At 41.5% G+C, this 18711-nt stretch overlaps 2 protein-coding genes across 2 annotated transcripts in view; both read right to left on the reverse strand.

The window, feature by feature from the left end:
• The window catches only part of TMEM229B (transmembrane protein 229B), a 206365-nt gene that overhangs the window by 164338 nt on the left and 23316 nt on the right, over positions 1 to 18711 (reverse strand). The gene's annotated exons all lie outside the window — the stretch shown is intronic.
• VTI1B (vesicle transport through interaction with t-SNAREs 1B) lies at positions 72 to 17445 on the reverse strand. Its single transcript, XM_069465064.1, has 6 exons — positions 17210 to 17445; positions 8638 to 8696; positions 6306 to 6497; positions 3827 to 4000; positions 2150 to 2211; positions 72 to 332 (listed from the first exon to the last, which is right to left on the reverse strand). The coding sequence occupies exons 1-6, from the start codon at positions 17322 to 17324 to the stop codon at positions 236 to 238; spliced, it is 699 nt and encodes a 232-aa protein (XP_069321165.1). The 5' UTR covers positions 17325 to 17445; the 3' UTR covers positions 72 to 235.

Genomic DNA, 18711 nt, shown 5'->3' on the forward strand with positions numbered 1-18711 from the left:
GGGTATTAATATGTTGTAATACTATGTAAATTTAAAGTCATAAACAGCATTTATTACCTTGGTATATCATACTGGTCTTGTTGCTGTTCCTTCACATTTGAGTGGCTTTCCATCTTTCCTCCCTCCTCCCACAGTCTGGCTGCACAGTGCATCCTTGAACTGTTAGCCTACAGCAGCAACACACTTCATTCACAGGGTCAAAGTTCTGGTCCACAAAGCCCTCTCTATAAAAAGTTCAATGCTTGCGAAAGAATTTGTAGTAAACCAGGCCTCCCAGGATGGCTAGCTCTAGTAAGATGACGATGGAAAGCAGCAGCTTGTTGGTTGTCACTCTACAAAGAGAAGTAGAGAGTAGTCAGCAGCGTGGATAACCTTAATACTGTGGGGTTTGACCTGGGACCAAAGCTGGATACCGTGAGTCAAAATGAGTTTTTTGTTGGATCACACAGCCACTTGGCAGTAGGTAAGTACTCATAAGGTTCATCAGCTGTAACTTAGGGATAACACTGTCTACCTCACGGAAATGTTGAAAATTGGGACAATAAATACCAAAGCATAAAAATGGTTTCTTGATTCTAAAACATTTTCAAATAGTAGTTACATTTTTTTACAAGGAAGGGTTAAGCTAAGAAGAAAAATATTATATATAGGAAAAAGTATACCATTTCTAAAATCAGGGTGAATTGTATTTCACAGTAGCAGAAATACAATTTCATTTATCTAACCATATAGAGCCACATCAGTTACACACTACAGCAGTGAGCCTATGTTGGGAGAAGGGTTTGGGGCAGACTCTCCAGTGTCAAAGTCCAGCTCATGGATGGTCCTGCTTTAAGATAGGTAACTAGAAGCCTGGGTAATGTTTCTCAATCCCTTGTAAACTTCTTCCCTTCTTACTCTCTCTCCTCTATTTCTCCCTCTGCTGTCCTATAATCTCAAAAGGATATCTCTATTATAAAGGTAGTAGAGGAGCTTCAAAAAATTTATCTTTCATTTACACAAAGAATTCCAACCTCTGGTTCTCATGTTCACTGGAGGTCCCTAAAGATTCCACAAGGAATTTGCCACTGTTTAGGAAAATTCCACCCCTCCTGGTAGTTTGACCAGGTTGTAGTTTTGTTTCCTGCTAGGCCACCTGTGCCCAAGGTCATGCATACTACCCACTTACCCCCAACTTTAGCCTCAGTGGCAATACTTCCCTTCTGCTCTGGTTTTGTTGCTGCTAGCACTTACCTCAAGGGTTTTGTTTTTTGTGGGGGTTTTGTTTGGGTAAAGACTGCTTTATTGGTGGCAGTTAGCACAAGTCAATAAATACTGATCCCAAAAGAGCTCGGTTATTTGTCACATTACTATTACGTAGAGAGCCGAATGAAATTGAACAAAGTGACTGCTGGGCTGATGGAAGTCAATCCTGCCTCTTGGGAAATGAAGCCATAGCTAGCTGAGATATGGCAAATGCTTCTGTAACAACTGTAAGAACCATGGTGGGTCTATACAGGAGAACATCAGCTACCTCACCCTTTAGATGCACTGGAATTCTACTATCCTTCTGAAACAGCTTTTGTTTCCCTGGAATTTATTTTCAGAATGCCTGCATGAAGCAGTGTGTATGGTCCTCTGGGAAATCTGACAAAGAGCAGGCAAGTTCTGCTGCATCTTGGCTCAGTCATTGCCCAACAGTGACAACTCCTTGAGGTTTTTTATAAAAGTCTACTTGCTAACAACTTCCCGAAAGGGGGACTCCTACGAAAGGCAAGCAGAGCCAAAAGCAAGTACTAAGCAGTAGCGGTGAAAACTGTTTTCTAATCCAGTCTTTACAAATATATTTCAAGGAATATGAATCTCTATTATTGCTACATGCTGTCTTCTCTAAGGAATGTAAGCTGGGATTAAATGTCCTTTCAGTGGAGAAATTTTCCACTGTTCCAAGTCGGAGCAGTACATACTTTTAACAAAGGTTTTATCCTCGTATATTTAACTATACAAGACCATATTCCCTTATTTATTCTGATCGGCGAAGTGGTATTAAGTATAAGGGGACTGCATGGTATCAAGTGCTGAGGTGCTGTATTAGGACTTTTGTAAGTTACTAAGTATTTCTGGTTGAAAGACATAAAGAGTTAAGAGAAATTAATTTTGTAAAACTTACTTTCTGGACATTGAACGGAGAATCTTTCGACTTTTGCTCAAGTTTTCACTCGTGTTTACCAGCTGAGAAGAGAAAATAGCAATTATTTCACCCTTCTTCCAAAAGTACACACTATACAATTTGAATATTCCTAAACTAAATTGAGGAGTGTATGTTGAAAAACTCCAAGAAATCAAACCAATTTAAATGATGACTTCTAAGTAGAAGAACCTGGAAAGGACAAGATACTTCAGTATTAATCAAGTAGGCTTAGGATTCATTATATCTGAAGGTTGCTGTGGGGACAGACTTCTGAGACTGAGCTCATCTTTCACCCTGGCTACTCAAAACAGGAAGTCTTCAAATGTACCCAGCCAGTGACTGTAAAGCAACTTTGAGCAATTTAACATTTGAATTTCATCAGCCAAATTCCAGGAGAGCCTCTTGAGTTGTTGTTTGTTTTATGGGCTGGTGAGTTACTGCTTTTGAGATCTGGTTATCCTTTTTTCTTCAAGAGACAGATACATTGAATTATAAAAGGATATGACTCTCCTGGACTTTTCCCTTTCGATTAATAGCAGGAGGGTATAATCTAGATAGCTAGAGGGTATTTTACCTCCCGCAGATGGAGACCTGCCATCTGTTCCCATTCCACAGTGGCCTTGGTAAGTTGATCTCTCAGCTCATTGCTTGGCTTTTAAATTTAAACAATCTACCTAGTATGTTCAAAAATCAAAACACACAATATCTTGTAAGCAAGCTGCATTCTCTATAGCTTGCCTTGAATTTAGTACTTTGTTGTGAATTTTCACTGAAGAAGGAAGGGTATCACTCTGATTTAAGAATAGAGAACTATAGCTATTAAGATGTATAAGAGAATCTCAAATCCCCACACTGAGCTAGTATTTTCCTGTCCAAATCTTGGCTGTAGTATCTGTTTTTCAGTTTGATTTGCCTCATGCTATTAAGAATACAGCATTCCATTGGCAAATTGTATTTTTAAAATTCCTATGTAGATTAACTCATTTATGGAAAGGAAGATGAATTATTATTAAAATGAGTTATTTTTCAGAGCTTCTTAAAGTGATAGTAGATTAGAGGTCCCCAATATAGTGATCATTTGGCCTAAGTATTTGTTTTCTTCCCACAATGATCCTTACTTTAGGTAACAATAAAGGGTTATAGTCTAGGATTTAACTATAATTTATCAATCTATAAACTGTGAGTGGTATATTTTATGACATATGGTAAAAAATGACAAAGGATAAATAGATAATGTTTTCATAATAATAGACTATCCCACTAGATGTATAAGAAATTAAAAGTCTCAGATTGGTAGCTCTGAATCCTTAAGTGCCTTTTTTCGTATTATTCTCTTGCCAAACAAAGAACATAGGAATTAATAAAGATGGAGTCGCTGCAATCTTACAAATGCAGAAATCAGATTCCTTCAGTCTTTTTCTTCCTTCACTAAAACAAATTTCCAATGATGTCTAAATCTTAAGGGTAACCATTATTTCTAAGGGAAAACTCCTCTCAGCTAAGCAAACTAAAAATTGAGAAAAGCATTAAGAACCTAAAGAAGGTTATTGTCTGGCCTCAGAACTGCTATAGCTTCTGGTCTCAGTATGGCATCTAGGAGTAGTGGGCCCAGCTACTATCCCTGCTCTTGCCACTTCCCCGTCTGCCCAGACTTACTCTACTCTTGGTACGTTCCAACTGGTCTCGTTGTTCCCCCAGCTCTTCTATGATTTCTGAGCCAATCTGGTCAGTCTCTGTGGCAATCCGATGAGAACGCTCAATACTTTGGGTGGCCCGGTTCAGACTTTCAGTGCCTTGCAGAAGCAATGCCCTTTGAGATTGTAGCCGATTCTGAGAGGAGTATGGAAGGGAAATGTTAGGCTTCTTCCCCCATCAATTGGCTGCCAGCACGTTCCTTACGACCTTCCTTGTGTAAGAGGGGATGTAGTGAGCAATAATTTCCATTACTTTTAAGACAGAACCAAAGATGCTAATGAGCTACAAGACCACAGACTAAAGCAAAACCCAGAATCCAACCAACAGGATCACAACACCTCCCGTTCCACTGCTTTTTTACACTTCAGCAAGGCAAAAAAAGGATGGATTAAAAACACTGGAGCACTTTCCCTGTGTTTGTGATGAATTTGAACTGGTCCATGTGCCTCTTAGACCAGGAACTTTTGAGAAGCAGCAGCTCAGATTTGGGAGATGCAAGAGCTACATGATAATGCATATAGCCTGTAACTTCAGTGCTGCAAGCAAACCAATTAAATTTTGCAGCCTTAGAAAATGACTCACTGAAGATTCCCACTTGACTGGTTGAGAGGATTGAGGAACTATGAATGAGTTACTCTTTCTCAGCATATAAATCATTTGTAAGTCTAAGACTCTACCACATTCTGGAAAACACTTGTGACTACACTCTTGGTGAGCCCCCAAAAGAATTTCACCTCAGGCCAAATACACCCAAAAGCAAAAACTTCAAAGCTGCCACACTGGTGATTTACTCGTGGGGACAGTAGTATTTGGGGCTCGAGTAAGTTTCCCCAGCTGCCCTAATTTCCCAAGTGCCTTAATTTTCTAAATCCGCACCAAAGTTTTACTCCACTTATAATCCTAAATACAGACAGCATGAGGACAAAAGTAGCCTTTGTCAGGCCAGAATTGACAACCACTGACAGAAATGGGGGCAGCTCTAAGTTCTTAGCTATTCAAAGCACATAACATATGATCAAAAGGGGCCCAGCTCACAGGCCTCTTACAGAGCAGGTGACTACTGGCAATAGGATGCCACCAAGAGGCCAAAAGATGGATTCCCAGAGCAGCAGGAGCAAGAAGCATTTTCACTTAATAAATGGAATACAGAACAGTGGATAAGGAAACCACTGAATGAGGTTCAAATAAACTGAGTTATGTTAGCTCAAAGGAAGAAGAAAGTTTTTTAAAAATAAAAGATGCAGATTTTCAACTGATTAGGCTAAAGAAAGTGCAGGAAAAGATAATAAGATCACATAAATCAACCTTAGATTTGGAACAATAACCCTACTGAAGGTGTTAAGTATATCTAAATTATGTTTTTATAATTTCTGAAACTAAATTCTAAAGCAAAATTATTTGAACTTATCCTCTCCCTTCTTTTTGGTAATAAATAACCAAAGTCACTTTTACAACTCCCATTTTAAAAAGCTCCACCTGCCTGCCATTTTCCAGTCCACTTTGCTGAGTGATCTTATATCAGCTTCTGATTTGTAACAATCTGTGTGCCCATTTGAAAATTTTGCATCGTTCTCAAAATGTCTAGTTTTGACATCAACAATGTCAAGCCAGTATCACTCTGAATGTCTCTTAAACTATAATCAGGAAACACCATGAAACAAGACTTGTTTGTTTAAAATTGTATCACTGGCCTTTCTACGTATGTTCAGTCTGCATCAGCAGGCCCCTTTCCATTTCTCTTCCACACTACTTGCCAGGCTATTTCTACTTTGTACTGTATTTGTGGAATATAATCCAGATGCAGCACATTAAATTTAATGTTTGTGAAGTTTTATTTAATTCCTTTAACTTTCCATCTTCTTTAGATGGTTTTAAAATACAAATTTTCAATTAGTCCAATTTTATAATCAGAATTCTGAAGGCTAGGAAGGCAATGTGGCTCACTTTCCATTACAATAGAATAAAGCGTTAACCCCTTCTTGAGAAGCATCCTGCGTTCTCAATTGTATTTCAGTTGTTGGGCCATCTTGACATTAAGGTAAAGGAAAGCTGGATTAATTTTGTAGCAATACTGATAAATTAAAAACCTAAATGAATTTTTTAGGCATACTTGAGAAAGCAATTCTAAAATTTATATAAAACAATAAAAGCTCAAGAAGATAAGAAATTAGATCAATGGGTCAGAATACAGAATTCAGAAATAAGAATGGGTAACATATATATTTTTAAATATTAAGGATACAAAAAATGTGCATATGGTTTGGAAAGACCTGCATTAAATAGAGTGGGTACCCTAGGGGAGAAGGGGAATTGGATGCAGAAAAAAGGATAAGAGTGGAAAAAACAAATCTAGAATGCACTGATAACAAGAACTATACTCCACAATATGGTTAATTTTGTACCACAGGCCCTTGAGGAAAATAAAACAGCTAAAGCTTACCATATGTTCATTCTCTACTGCGTATGTGCCATATTTCATGTCTCCTCGGCCCCCAGGTGTGGTTGTCAAAGGTGTGCTTCTCACCTCCCGATGGAGTTTGGCAAGGTCCTTCCGGTAGTTTCGAAGCTTAGACATCATGGGGTTACGGAAGGATAGAGGTGCATAACGTAGTTCCTCCTCCATCTCTGCCAGCTGGGAAGGCAGAACGTAGTAAATAGATGGCCTGGTTCTTCTCTCTCTCATTTGGGGATATGCCTAGTTTGGACTAATAAAACCACAGACCACCCCAAATAAGTACTCAACCATATAGTACATGAGGCAGTGATTATGTCTGGCATTGTTTACCTCATTCTTGGTTCCTGTGCTTACCTAGCAAGCACAAAGCAGGCATTCAAAAAATATGTGATGAATGAATGAAAAAACTAACAGAAGCACTTTATAGCTTATTAAATGTTTTAACATACATTCTCTCATTTAATCCTCACAACAAATAAATATGGTAGGAAATACTTTCTCTATCTCATATATAAGACTTAAAGAAACCTACGCAAGATTACACAATTAAGAAGAGTCAGGATTCAAAATCTTCAAATTCTCAACTCTTTTTAATATTCCAAGTTTTCAGCGTGTTATGGTTCAAAACTGCTGTCAAGAAGTGCTTTGAAGTCTACTATAGCAAAAATGATAGGAGTCTGGCATCAGGGTTCTTCCCTTCCTTCTTCTCCTCCTCTTTCTGAAAATCAATTATTTGTCTCCATATCAGAGATAACCACCAGGGGCCCACAGAGCAGGCTGCTTTGCAGAATCAGATTTCCATTTTTTCTGGAATAAGTAAAATGTAACACCTAGACATGTTCACAAGAGGCCCTAAATTATTTTCAACTGCCTGGGATGGGCAGACTAGGACTGCTTATTTTGCTAAGTTCAGAGAAAGAAAATATCTGAGCACCACACAAGTAAATCAGTTGTAGATAAGAGATTTTTAAAATGCTACCAAGATTTTAACTGAACGAGGAGACTGGCTACATAACAGGTATCATGGATATGCACAGCTATACATGTATTAAGAAAATTTCTAGTACTTGCATTTTGAAGGAGATCACTGCCAGTCTAGTGGCCTAGTCCTTCTTAAAATAGATGCAGAACAGAGAAAAGGATGCAGATAAGTTTCCTTGTCAGAACTTCATTGGGATAATTGGGAAGCTGACTTTCAACAAGCAAGAAGGAAGTTCTCTGGCCTAAAAAGAATTTTTCCTCTCAGTATGTTCTGGGGCAGCAAAAACTAGGGGCAACTATTTCCACGGAGTACTACCAGGGACCTGGATTTTAGCCCCAATCTTAATGGATTTGCTGAAGCTACAGCATAGTGAGATGGAGTTAGAAGGACTCTTGCTTCCAAAGGGTTAGAGCAAAAAAAAAAAAAAAAAAAAAAAAAGTTTTTAAAGAAAAGCCACAGGTTAAGAGGAAGCAATTGTTAAACTGCTCACCAACCTGAACCAACTTCTGACAAGCTTTGGGTCCTGACTGGGAACTCATCCTGTTCATGCATGTCCTGCCTGAGGTACCAAGTCCAGCTACTATGCTGTCTTATAAGACAGAAAGGAAGATGGCTAGAATCACTTCTGAGCTAATTTTCTTTGACAATAAATTTAATAAAGAACAATAAACTATCTTAATGGCAAGGTCTTAAAAAGAGATTTAAAAAGACCACTTGGGTAAAGATATGAGAATGCCCCTATTACACTAGCAATACACACACACACACACACACACACACACGTGTGTGTGTGTGTGTGTGTATTTTTTTTTCTTTGAGACAGAGTCTCACTGTCTCCCGGGCTAGAGAGCCATGGTATCATCATAGCTCACTGCAACCTCAAACTCCTGGGCTCAAGTGATTCTCTTGCCTCAGCCTCCCCAATAGCTGGGACTATAGGCCTGCACCACCATACCCAGCTAATTTTTCTATTTTTTGTAGAGACAGGGTCTCACTCTTGCTCAGGCTGGTCTCAAACTCCTGGCCTCAAGCAATCCTCCCTATGCAGCCTCCTAAAGTGCTGGGATTATTGGTGCAAGCCACCGCACCTGGCCCAGGAATATACTATCAAAGACTCCTCTTTCAGGAAAGTCTTCAAGCTTTCCCCATTTGTGTTTTGTCAACCCCCCCCCAACACCTATTTCCATCAATTAGCCTCATTTATTAATAGTAAGAAATAGTCAAAATCAAGATCAATAGATAGAACAATTAATCTATAATCAGGTCATAGCATTACTTCTGGAAAAGATCAACACCAGGTAGAAGAGGAAACAAATACTTGCCCTAAGTTCTCACCGTTTCATTTGCTTCCTGTTGCTTTTCATCAAAATCTCTGATCAACTTCTTCTTCTCTTCTAGAAAAAATAGGTAAGTTTCAAATGCTCATTACTATTTCCATACATTCGTAAAGGCCATTTCCTTCCTCCCAGGGTGTGGGTAGTTGTACTTATCACCCCTGAAAGGCATTTAGAAATGTAAGGGGAATTGTTATCACAAAGACTGAGGGGGAGAGAAGAGGAGAAGAGTATTACTACTGACATTTAGTACCCAGGGAACAAGATGATCCATGTTTGGGACAATCCTGCATAATTATTTGGTGCCCAAAGCCAATAGCATCCTTACTAAGAAGCACTAAGCTAATTATTCTCAACCTTTTCTCTCCCTTCATCCTGAGGGACCAGGCACACTTTCATCAGCAAGAATGTTTACCGATACTGGTTCTCTAAAACCCCTGTCCCTACCTTCACCCCAAAGGTGAATCACTTCTTCTGTATTAACCCTTATCCACTACTTTTCTGCAAAAGAGATTCGAAATCCACCTACTCTGCTCACTGGGTGGCTGCATGATGTAGTACTTGTCCCTCCCTGGGAGTGGCATAGAGAATGACTCTCATAGTGAGAATGTCATTCCCTTTTCAGTTCTCTTTCAGCCCTTCCCATGATGTCATTTTGATGCTAGTATGTCTTTAATACCTAAAAATTACCAATCTCCCCTTTTAGCAAAAATAGAACAAGCTTCAGCTTCAAAGCAATAACAACTAACTAAAAGAATATTATTTTGCCTTCATTGCACTTTTTCTGATCATTTATAGATTATACAGGTTTTCCATTTAAAATATATTATTTCCTTTTTAAATAACTATGTATTAAGCAAATGTATTTTACATGAATTAAGTTGATATAAAGAAAACAAGTAATAGTACTTCGTACCCCCTCCTTACTGGGTCCTAAAAAAAAGATACCCGGACTTGGCAAAAACTGTGAAGGGGGTACTGGAATCTGTCACCTGGTAGACAATTTGTATAGGGGGAAAGCCTTGGTCGGTCAGGGGGGTTAGGTTCTGGTGCCAGGTTTGGGCCTGCCTCTACGTGTAAGCTTGGATAACTTTTTTCATCTCTTTGGGACCTAACCTCCTTCCTTGGCTACAAAATGAGGAAGTGGGTCATCCTTCCCTATCTAAACTAACAAGCAAAAATTAGTCCCATTTATGAGAAGCTTGTTGTTTGTTTTTTTTAAAGAGCTCTACTGCTTAATGATTCTCTAAAAAACTGTACACATCCAAATGAATGTTCTACCTAGAAATCTACACATATTTATTACCACAAAATTCTGATTGCTTACAATATTTTTTTAACTCATCTTTTGGGATTTCCTTTGCATTCTGCGGATACAATCTTTGGTTTATTTCTTTTTTAAAGTTGTGGCAAAATATACATAACATAAAATTTACCATTCTGACCATTTTTAAGTGTACAGTTCTGTGACATTAAGTATATTTGCACTGTTTTTTAACCATCACTACTATGCATCTCCAGAACTACTTTGTCATCTGAAACTGAAACTTCGTACCCATTAAACACTAACTGCCCCATTCTATGAATTTGATTACTCTAGGTACATCATGTAAGTGAAATCATACAGTATTTGTCTTTTGTGTTTGGCTTATTTCACTCAGCATAATGTCTTCAAGGTTCATCCATGTTGTAGCATGTATGGGGATATGGTCTTTTAAGCTATGTATTTTTCATTCAATGTGATTCCTAAATACAAGTTGCGTCTTCCATCAATTGAAGAAAGAGCAATCTCTTCCAATGCCAAAGAAAGCAGATAAGTTGGGCTCCCAGAGAGATGACACGTGGGTACTCAATATGCTGTCCTGAGATTTTCTTGGATAATTTTGTCTACCCTGATTTTCATCTTAAGCCCTTTCTAATGCAGCCCCACATCCGATGCAATGTCACTGCAATGCTTTATATGGATTTACATTTCATTAATATATCAGTTGTCTGCTACTTTTTAAGTGATCACAAATCACTTTGGATGTGTATGTGTATGTATATTCTCAATCTGAGATCACGCTCCTCCAGAACAGGGACATTTGTCTTTTCTACTTTGTCCATAGCTTCTAGAACTTTAAATCTCCTTAGGTGTACTTCCTGAAAGAGCAAATGACAACACACCCTTTACTGTGTCTCACCGTCATGTGACAATCCCTTAATATACACAAGGCATTCCAGGTGAACTATTTCTCCACAATGCTCATAAAACCTGTGACTCCATTTGTGGTTTTAAAAAAGACACGGCAGCCTGAGCAAGAGCGAGACCCCACCTCTACTAAAAATAGAAAGAAATTATATGGACAGCTAAAAATATATATAGAAAAAATTAGCCGGGCATGGTGGCGCATGCCTGTAGTCCCAGCTACTCGGGAGGCTGAGACAGGAGGATCGCTTAAGCCCAGGAGTTTGAGGTTGCTGTGAGCTAGGCTGACGCCACGGCACTCACTCTAGCCCGGGCAACAGAGTGAGACTCTGTCTCAAAAAAAAAAAAAAAAAAAAAAAAAGACACGGAAAGTTTAGCCATGGCAAATGGTAAACAACTTACCATCATGGTATAACTGAAATGAGCACTGAAGCAGCTGTTACCATTCGTTGGGGGGTGGGGGGGAGTGTTGCTGTTTTTGGGTTTTTTTTTTTTTGAGTCAGAGTCTCACTCTGTTGCCCGGGCTAGAGTGCCGTGGCCGTGGCATCAGCCTTGCTCACAGCAACCTCAAACTCCTGGGCTCAAGCGATCCTCCTACCTCAGCCTCCCAAGTAACTGGGACTATAGGTGCGTACCACCACACTTGGCTGATTTTTTTCTATTTTAGTAGAGACAGGGTCTCACTCTTGCTCAGGCTGGTCTTGAACTCCTGACCTCAAGCAATCCTCCCGCCTCAGCCTCCCAGAGTGCTAGGATTATAGGCGTGTGCCACTGCACCCAGCCAGGGAGCTGTGTTCTTAGGCAACAGTGAAATAATACCTGTAGTCAAGAACGGCTACTTCCATGGAGCAGTATCATATTATTTGGTAATGAGTTACAAAAGTGCTGAGTGTCATCACTCCTCTGAATTTGCACATCTTCAAACTCAAGAACACTCACTCTTGATCCAAGCCAGACAGTAAGAAGCAGCACTGTACATATACCTGTATTCCCTTCCCAGCTCTGGTTTTTCTACAACACTGTTAAAAGACTCCTCCTTTATTCTTCTTTTGTTAATGGGTATGAAAATCTGCATTCTCAAGGGGCAAATTCTAGAATCATTCATGGAAAGTAACTACATAAATGAAAGTAGGGGGAGAAAAGGTAGCCCACAGGACTTCTATTATTATCAGTAACTTCTCTGCGTTACGGAAGTTAGTTATGCTCAGTCTTTTTGGAGTTGGAATATTCCACTTTTTTTTTCTTTTCTTCTAATTCTTCCTTCAAAACCAAACTTTAATTTTTTTTTTAATTTCAGCTTATTATGGGGGTACAAAAGTTCAGGCTATATATATTGCCCATGTCCCACCCATCCCCCCGACTATATTCCACTTTTTACGTGATTTCATAAAACACAAACTTTCTCTGATTAGTGCTCTATAACTTATATACTTTTAAAAGAAATACAATTGCTTTGAAAACAATGTGAAGAACTTCACTACATTTATGAGATCCTTTGTGAACTCCTCAGATTTAAAACAAAAACCAAAGGCCTTTGAAATCATTCTTCTGATAATGAAGCCAGTGAAGCAGATATCTAAAAGTTCAAAAAAAGCTGATCCCTACTCAGGTGAAAGGACCAATAGCTGCTCTTTATGCTTTAGTCTCAGAATTGTGAATCCAATGAACGTTAGAGCTGAGATGAGCCTCAGAGATCATTTAGTCTAACTCTCCCTTAACAGTTGAGGAGACTGCAGCCTGGAGAGACTGAATGCCTTCCCCAAGGTCACAGGAGGAGTAAATGTGTGACAGCGCTAGTTCTGGAATGCAAGTCTCCTGCCTCCCAATCCAATGCTTCTGTAGATTACATATACAATTGAGGGGCATTTTTGTGCTCCCAGGGTATAGTCTTTAGCAACTGGTAAAATTTGTTAAAAAAGAAAGAAAAGAAACCAGCCTGGGCAACATAGCAAGACCCTGTTCTCTACAAATAATAAAAAACATTAGCCAGGCAAGGTGGTGTGTACCTGCAGTCCTAGCTACTTGGGAGGTTGAGGCTGCAGTGAGCTATGATCACACCACTGCACTCCAGCCTGGGACAGGGCAAGACTCTGTCTCTTTTTTTTTGTTAATTTTAGAGACGGGGGTCTTGCTCTTGCTCAGGCTGGTCTCGAACTCTTGACCTTAAGTGATCCTCCCATCTCGGCCTCTGAAAGTGCTGGGATTACAGATGTGAGCCACTGTGCCCAGCCTGAGATCCTGTCTCTTAAAAAAATAAAAACAGGGCCGGGTGTGGTGGCTCACGCCTGTAATCCTAGCACTCTGGGAGGCTGAGGCGGGTGGATTGCTGGAGGTCAGGAGTTCGAGATCAGCCTGAGCAAGAGCAAAACCCCGTCTCTACTAAAAATAGAAAGAAATTATCTGGCCAGCTAAAAATATATATAGAAAAAATTAGCTGGACATGGTGGTGCATGCCTGTAGTCCCAGCTACTTGGGAGGCTGAGGCAGTAGGATCGCTTGAGCCCAGGAGTTTGAGGTTGCTGTGAGCTAGGCTGATGCCACGGCACTCACTCTAGCCTGGGCAACAGAGCGAGACTCTGTCTCAAAAAAAAAAAAAAAAAAACCCACCACAAACAACAAAAACAAAAACAGAAACCCAGCAGAACTGCCTCCTGGGTAGAATGTACACTAGAAACAAGAATGAGTCACTGCAAACACCACTATCCCCTACCCCACAATCCTTCCCAAACCAGTCATGTGTGAGAGACTGACTCTGTTTCCTTTGGTAAACTGGGTGGATGGTGACACCATTCCCTAGACACAGAATAAAATGGAAACAGCCAGTTCTGAAAAACAAAGCTAGAGATAGTCCACCTTAATGTTCACCCAAGGTGGGTGGCCTCTCTTCCTTATTGGGTCTGAATTACCAGCCTAAGAATGACTAATCTTGGCCAGTTAAGAGCTGTGGAACTAACTTCAGTTTCATTAGGAACTCAAAAATATGCGATTAATTTGCTTTTGGTACCTCACTGTGGCATTTCTACAACCTACATCTTCTATTTATAAATGACAACAGTTTAGGAGTTAAAAGCATCCCTCTCAACCTGTTTCTTTACCTGCAAATAGGGACTATAAGACTACTGACCTCATAGGGTTGTTTGAAAGGGTTAAAAGAGATAATACATGTAACAAGCACTTAGCAAGTGCCAAATATTGTAAGGACTCAATAAATGGGAACCACCATTGTTTCTGGAAGTAAATTCTTAGGTAGGAAGACTAAAGAGAAAAACAAAATTCACCAGCATAAGCTACATGCAAGGGCTGTATACCATGTACATTATGCAGTGCCTACTAACTCATCGTGGGCATTAAAGTTTACGATGTGGTCTCCAAACTAGAAAAAGAGGATTCAGAGACAAGGCCCTGTGTGTTTAACTAAATTTAATATATTCAACAAATATTTGTTGAACAGTATGAATGAGGTAGTGAATAAGGAGATAAAGTTGTTGAATTCTTTGTTTTCTTGTTTTTTTTTTTGTTTGTTTGTTTTTTTGTTTTTTTTTTTGTTTTTTTGAGACAGAGTCTCACTCTGTTGCCCAGGCCAGAGTGAGTGCCGTGGCATCAGCCTAGCTCACAGCAACCTCAAACTCCTGAGCTCAAAGGATCCTCCTGTCTCAGCCTCCCGAGTAGCTGGGACTACAGGCATGTGCCACCATGCCTGACTAATTTTTTCTATATATATTTTTAGCTGTCTATATAATTTCTTTCTATTTTTAGTAGAGATGGGGTCTCGCTCTTGCTCAGGCTGGTCTCGAACTCCTGAGCTCAAACGATCCGCCCACCTCGGCCTCCCAGAGTGCTAGGATTACAGGCGTGAGCCACCGCGCCCGGCCTAGAATTCTTATCATAAGTGTGGAAATGTATGTATACTTTATTTACCTATCCATTAAACAACTAAGAGTATTTTGTGCTTGAGTAGAAATTCACACTTTTCTAATTGCCCTCTTGGCAGGAATGAGGTTAGACAACAAAGGTGAATATAATTCTTAGTCTGTTTTGTCTTGCTGTAACAGAATACCTGAGACTGAATAATTCATAAGGAAAAGAAACTTATTTCTCTGGAGGCTGAGAAGTCCAAGGTTGAGGGGCCCACTTCTTTTGAGGTTCTTCTTGTTATGGGTTACCCAGTAGAGGAAGGTGGAAGGGCAAGAGGATGAGAAAGCAAACAAGAGAGGGGCAAACTCACTCTTATAATAACCCACCATGGCAATAACGAACCTACTTGGCATTAATTTATTCACGAGGGCAGAGTCCTTATGGCCTAATCACCTCTTAACGTCCCATCTCTTAATACCATCACAATGGCAATTAAATTTCAATTTTTTTTAAGCCTACAATACCCAGTATTCTCAGGTTGTCTCCCACCAAGTACTAACCAGGCCTGACCCTGCTTAGCTTCTGAGGTTAAAAGAGGTCGTTGCATTCAGGATAGTATGGCTGTAGATTGAACGTGAAGGGGACAGTCAAACCATAGCAATAACTAATTCAGCTTTCTATTTTTCAAAATGGAATGCTCTTTTGCATTATTTAGCCTTGTAGAAATGATAAGAAAGATGCTACAAAAATGAATTTAGGGGCAGGCTGAAAATATAGTCTACTTTTCAACCACATAAGATCTCATCACACTCCTGCTCAATAGCTTTTGACTGCATCCCATCATATTTAGAAAAGGCACAAATCTTCCCCCATGAACTATGAGGTCCCACCTGATCTGGCCCTGCCTACCTTTCTCCTTCGCTCACTCCATTCCAAATACACTGACCTTCCCATTCTTCTTTGAACACACCAAGCTCATTTCTGCTTAAGGGCCTTTGCAGTGCTATCCCCTCCTCTTGACACGTCTCTCAGATTTCTGCATGATTTACTCCCTCACTTTATTCAAGTCTCTGCTCAAATGCCATCTCCTTAGAGAAGCCTTTCACAGCCACCCTATTTAAAATTGAAGCTGCCTCCCCTATTCCTTTTTTTTTCAAAGCCAAATTTAGTAGTGGGGTTTTATACCAATTTTAGTGACACTAATGTTAATAAGTTCTGAAAACCCACTACCATTGGGCCAGCCATCCCCTATTCCTTTACCCCGCTTTATTTTCCTGTATTGCTCTTAACGTTGCCTCTTAATATTTACATATTATCACCCACCCACTAGAATGGGGATTTGTGTGTCTTTTTCAACTGTATTTTGCAATATTAACCAGCACCTAGGACAGTGCCTGGCACACAACAGCCTCTCAATAAAGACAAATTACACACACATGAATTTCATTCTCTCCAGAGTCATTAAATTCACATGACTTTGGGTAATTCATAGAGCAAACACCCAAGTTCTCTGTCTCTCTCTCTCTCTCTTTTTTTTTTTTTATCTTTGAGAAAGGGTCTTGTTCTGTAAACGGCGCTAGAGTGCAGTGGCCTCATCATAGCTCACAGTAATCTTAAACTCCTGGGCTCAAGCGATCCTCTTGCCTCAGCCTCCCGAGTAGCTCGGACTACAGGCGTGCACAACCATGTCCAGCTAATTTTTCCATTTTTTGTAGAGACAGGATCTATCTCACTCTTGCTCAGGCTGGTCTTGAACTCCTGAGCTCAAGCGATCTGGGAGGCTCAACTCGGCCTCCCAGAGTACTAGAATTACAAGCATGAGCCACTGCACCTGGCTCAAGTTCTCACTCTTAAGTAAAAACAATAAAACAAAGTCTTCTCCTTGCCATCAAAATCTATTTGTAAAGAGGTCAAGAACTATGGCAGATTTAGGGCTGGAAAACTCTACCTCTTTCAGATAGAGCTTGCAGCAACCTGAATCTTGAAATTAAGAGGCAGTAAATAGTCTAAGTAGTAAGAAAATTCAAAACAAGACCACATCTATACTCCACAATTCTGGTTTTAAAAACTAACCCCATAACTAGCATTTACCGTTATTTACCATTGCCCATAAGTTATGATTCTTTTGGATTCTTAACCATTTTTATGCTACAGATCCTTTGTAAGTCTGGAGAAAACTATGGACCTCCGATAAAAATAACTCCTTTGAATGAGTAAAATACAAACAGGTACAAAAGAAACCCATTCTACTGAATTACAGGACCGCAGATTTAAGAACCCCTATGCTCTTCCTGCCACAGTGAAAAAGAGAAAATTTTAATGGCCAAGGAGGCATCCAGGGAGACGACACCCGCCTTCCACTCCTGAACACGCCTCCAGTGCACCCTAAGCGGCAGCAGGGAGATCCCGGGCACCGGAACCCAGCCAGCCCTCGGGGGCGTGCCTTGAGGATAAGAAAGCGAAGAGGGCCCAGGTCTGGGAGGAAGGTCGGGGCCGAGTTCTCCACGGCCTGACCCACTCCCAGCCTCACCTGTCCCTGCCGTCCCCAGCAATCGCTCGGGCACTCCTTGTAGATCTTCATGGAGGCCGCGGAAGATCTCGTGCAGTTTCTCGAAATGCTCCGAGGAGATGGCGGAGGTGGCCATGGCGCAGGCCGCGCTCGGGCAGCGGCTGCCGAGATTCTGGGCGCTGGGCCTGCTCCTAGCCCGGTGGTCAGCCGCCCAGCTCCGTAGCCATCACGGCGACCGCCAGGCCACCGCCGCCCAGGATGAGGCGCTTCCGGGGCCGCGGCGCTTCCGGGGCCGCGGCGGGGTCCTCCCGAGCCGGAACGCCCACCCCCTCCAGCCTGTCACTGAGGAAGTGCCGGGCGCTAAAGCCTGACAGAAAGTCACGTGTACTGCGCTACCCAGGCGACTCCTGGAGGTGCAGTGCTGCGCCGAGACGAGCAGCAATTCCAGAACCCTGGAAATATTCCTTCTGGGGTTGAGAAAGGCGCACAGCGAAAGGGTCCAAGGGGACCCAGGAGACGGGCAGCTTGGCCGCCTCCCTCCCGGGCCCCACCGGCCGGCGAGGGGCGGGCACCGTAGTGCATGCCGGGGGATGTAGTTCATCCAGAGAATGCGCCCACTCGCGGGGGGCGTGCAAGTTTTCCAGGGCGGGTGGTTCAGCCACCGCCGCTGCCGCCAGGGGTCACACTGGTGGGCGGTGGTTTGGCACCTGTTTGCGCCTAGACGTCATCTTCGCTATCATCGTACTTTCCTTTACCACCCTAACTTGCTCATTTCGCGTCCTGACTAAACGTTAGCTTTCAGCCCTGGAAGGATAGCAGGGCCAGGGGGCCCGCCTGCCTCCGGCGGTAAATCACCTTTACTGGGGAGGTCAAGTGGCTTCCCACGCTTTCAGAAATGGAACCCAGGTGGCATGACCCTAAAATAAGCATTTATCCTCTAGCAGCCGGCCCGCCTAGTGCACTAGACTGCCTGGTCTGTTTGTTCACAACAGATGTTTGTTAAGTGTAGGCGTTGTGCAGGGATCTGGGCATATGTTGGTGAATAAAATAGATTTACTCTCTGCCTTTGGGTAATTAATAATACGGTGTGAGGCCGGGCGCGGTGGCTCACGCCTGTAATCCTAGCACTCTGGGAGGCCGAGGCGGGTGGATCGCTTGAGGTCAGGAGTTCGAGACCAGCCTGAGCAAGAGTGAGACCCCATCTCTACTAAAAATAGAAAGAAATTATATGGACAACTAAAAAATATATATACAAAAAAATTAGCCGGGCATGGTGGCGCATGCCTGTAGTCCCAGCTACTGGGGAGGCTGAGGCAGGAGGATCGCTTAAGCCCAGGAGTTTGAGGTTGCTGTGAGCTAGACTGACGCCACGGCATTCACTCTAGCCCGGGCAACAGAGTGAGACTCTGTCTCAAAAAAAAAAAAAAATAATAATACAGTGTGGAAGGAGGACCAGGCTTCGTGAGGTTTCGTCTGCCGCTAAGTGTAATGTGTTAACAATTACAAACTCCTTTCCAGCACTC

The sequence above is a fragment of the Eulemur rufifrons genome, chromosome 2, assembly GCF_041146395.1.
Source record: "Eulemur rufifrons isolate Redbay chromosome 2, OSU_ERuf_1, whole genome shotgun sequence".
NCBI classification, from domain to species: Eukaryota; Metazoa; Chordata; class Mammalia; order Primates; family Lemuridae; genus Eulemur; species Eulemur rufifrons.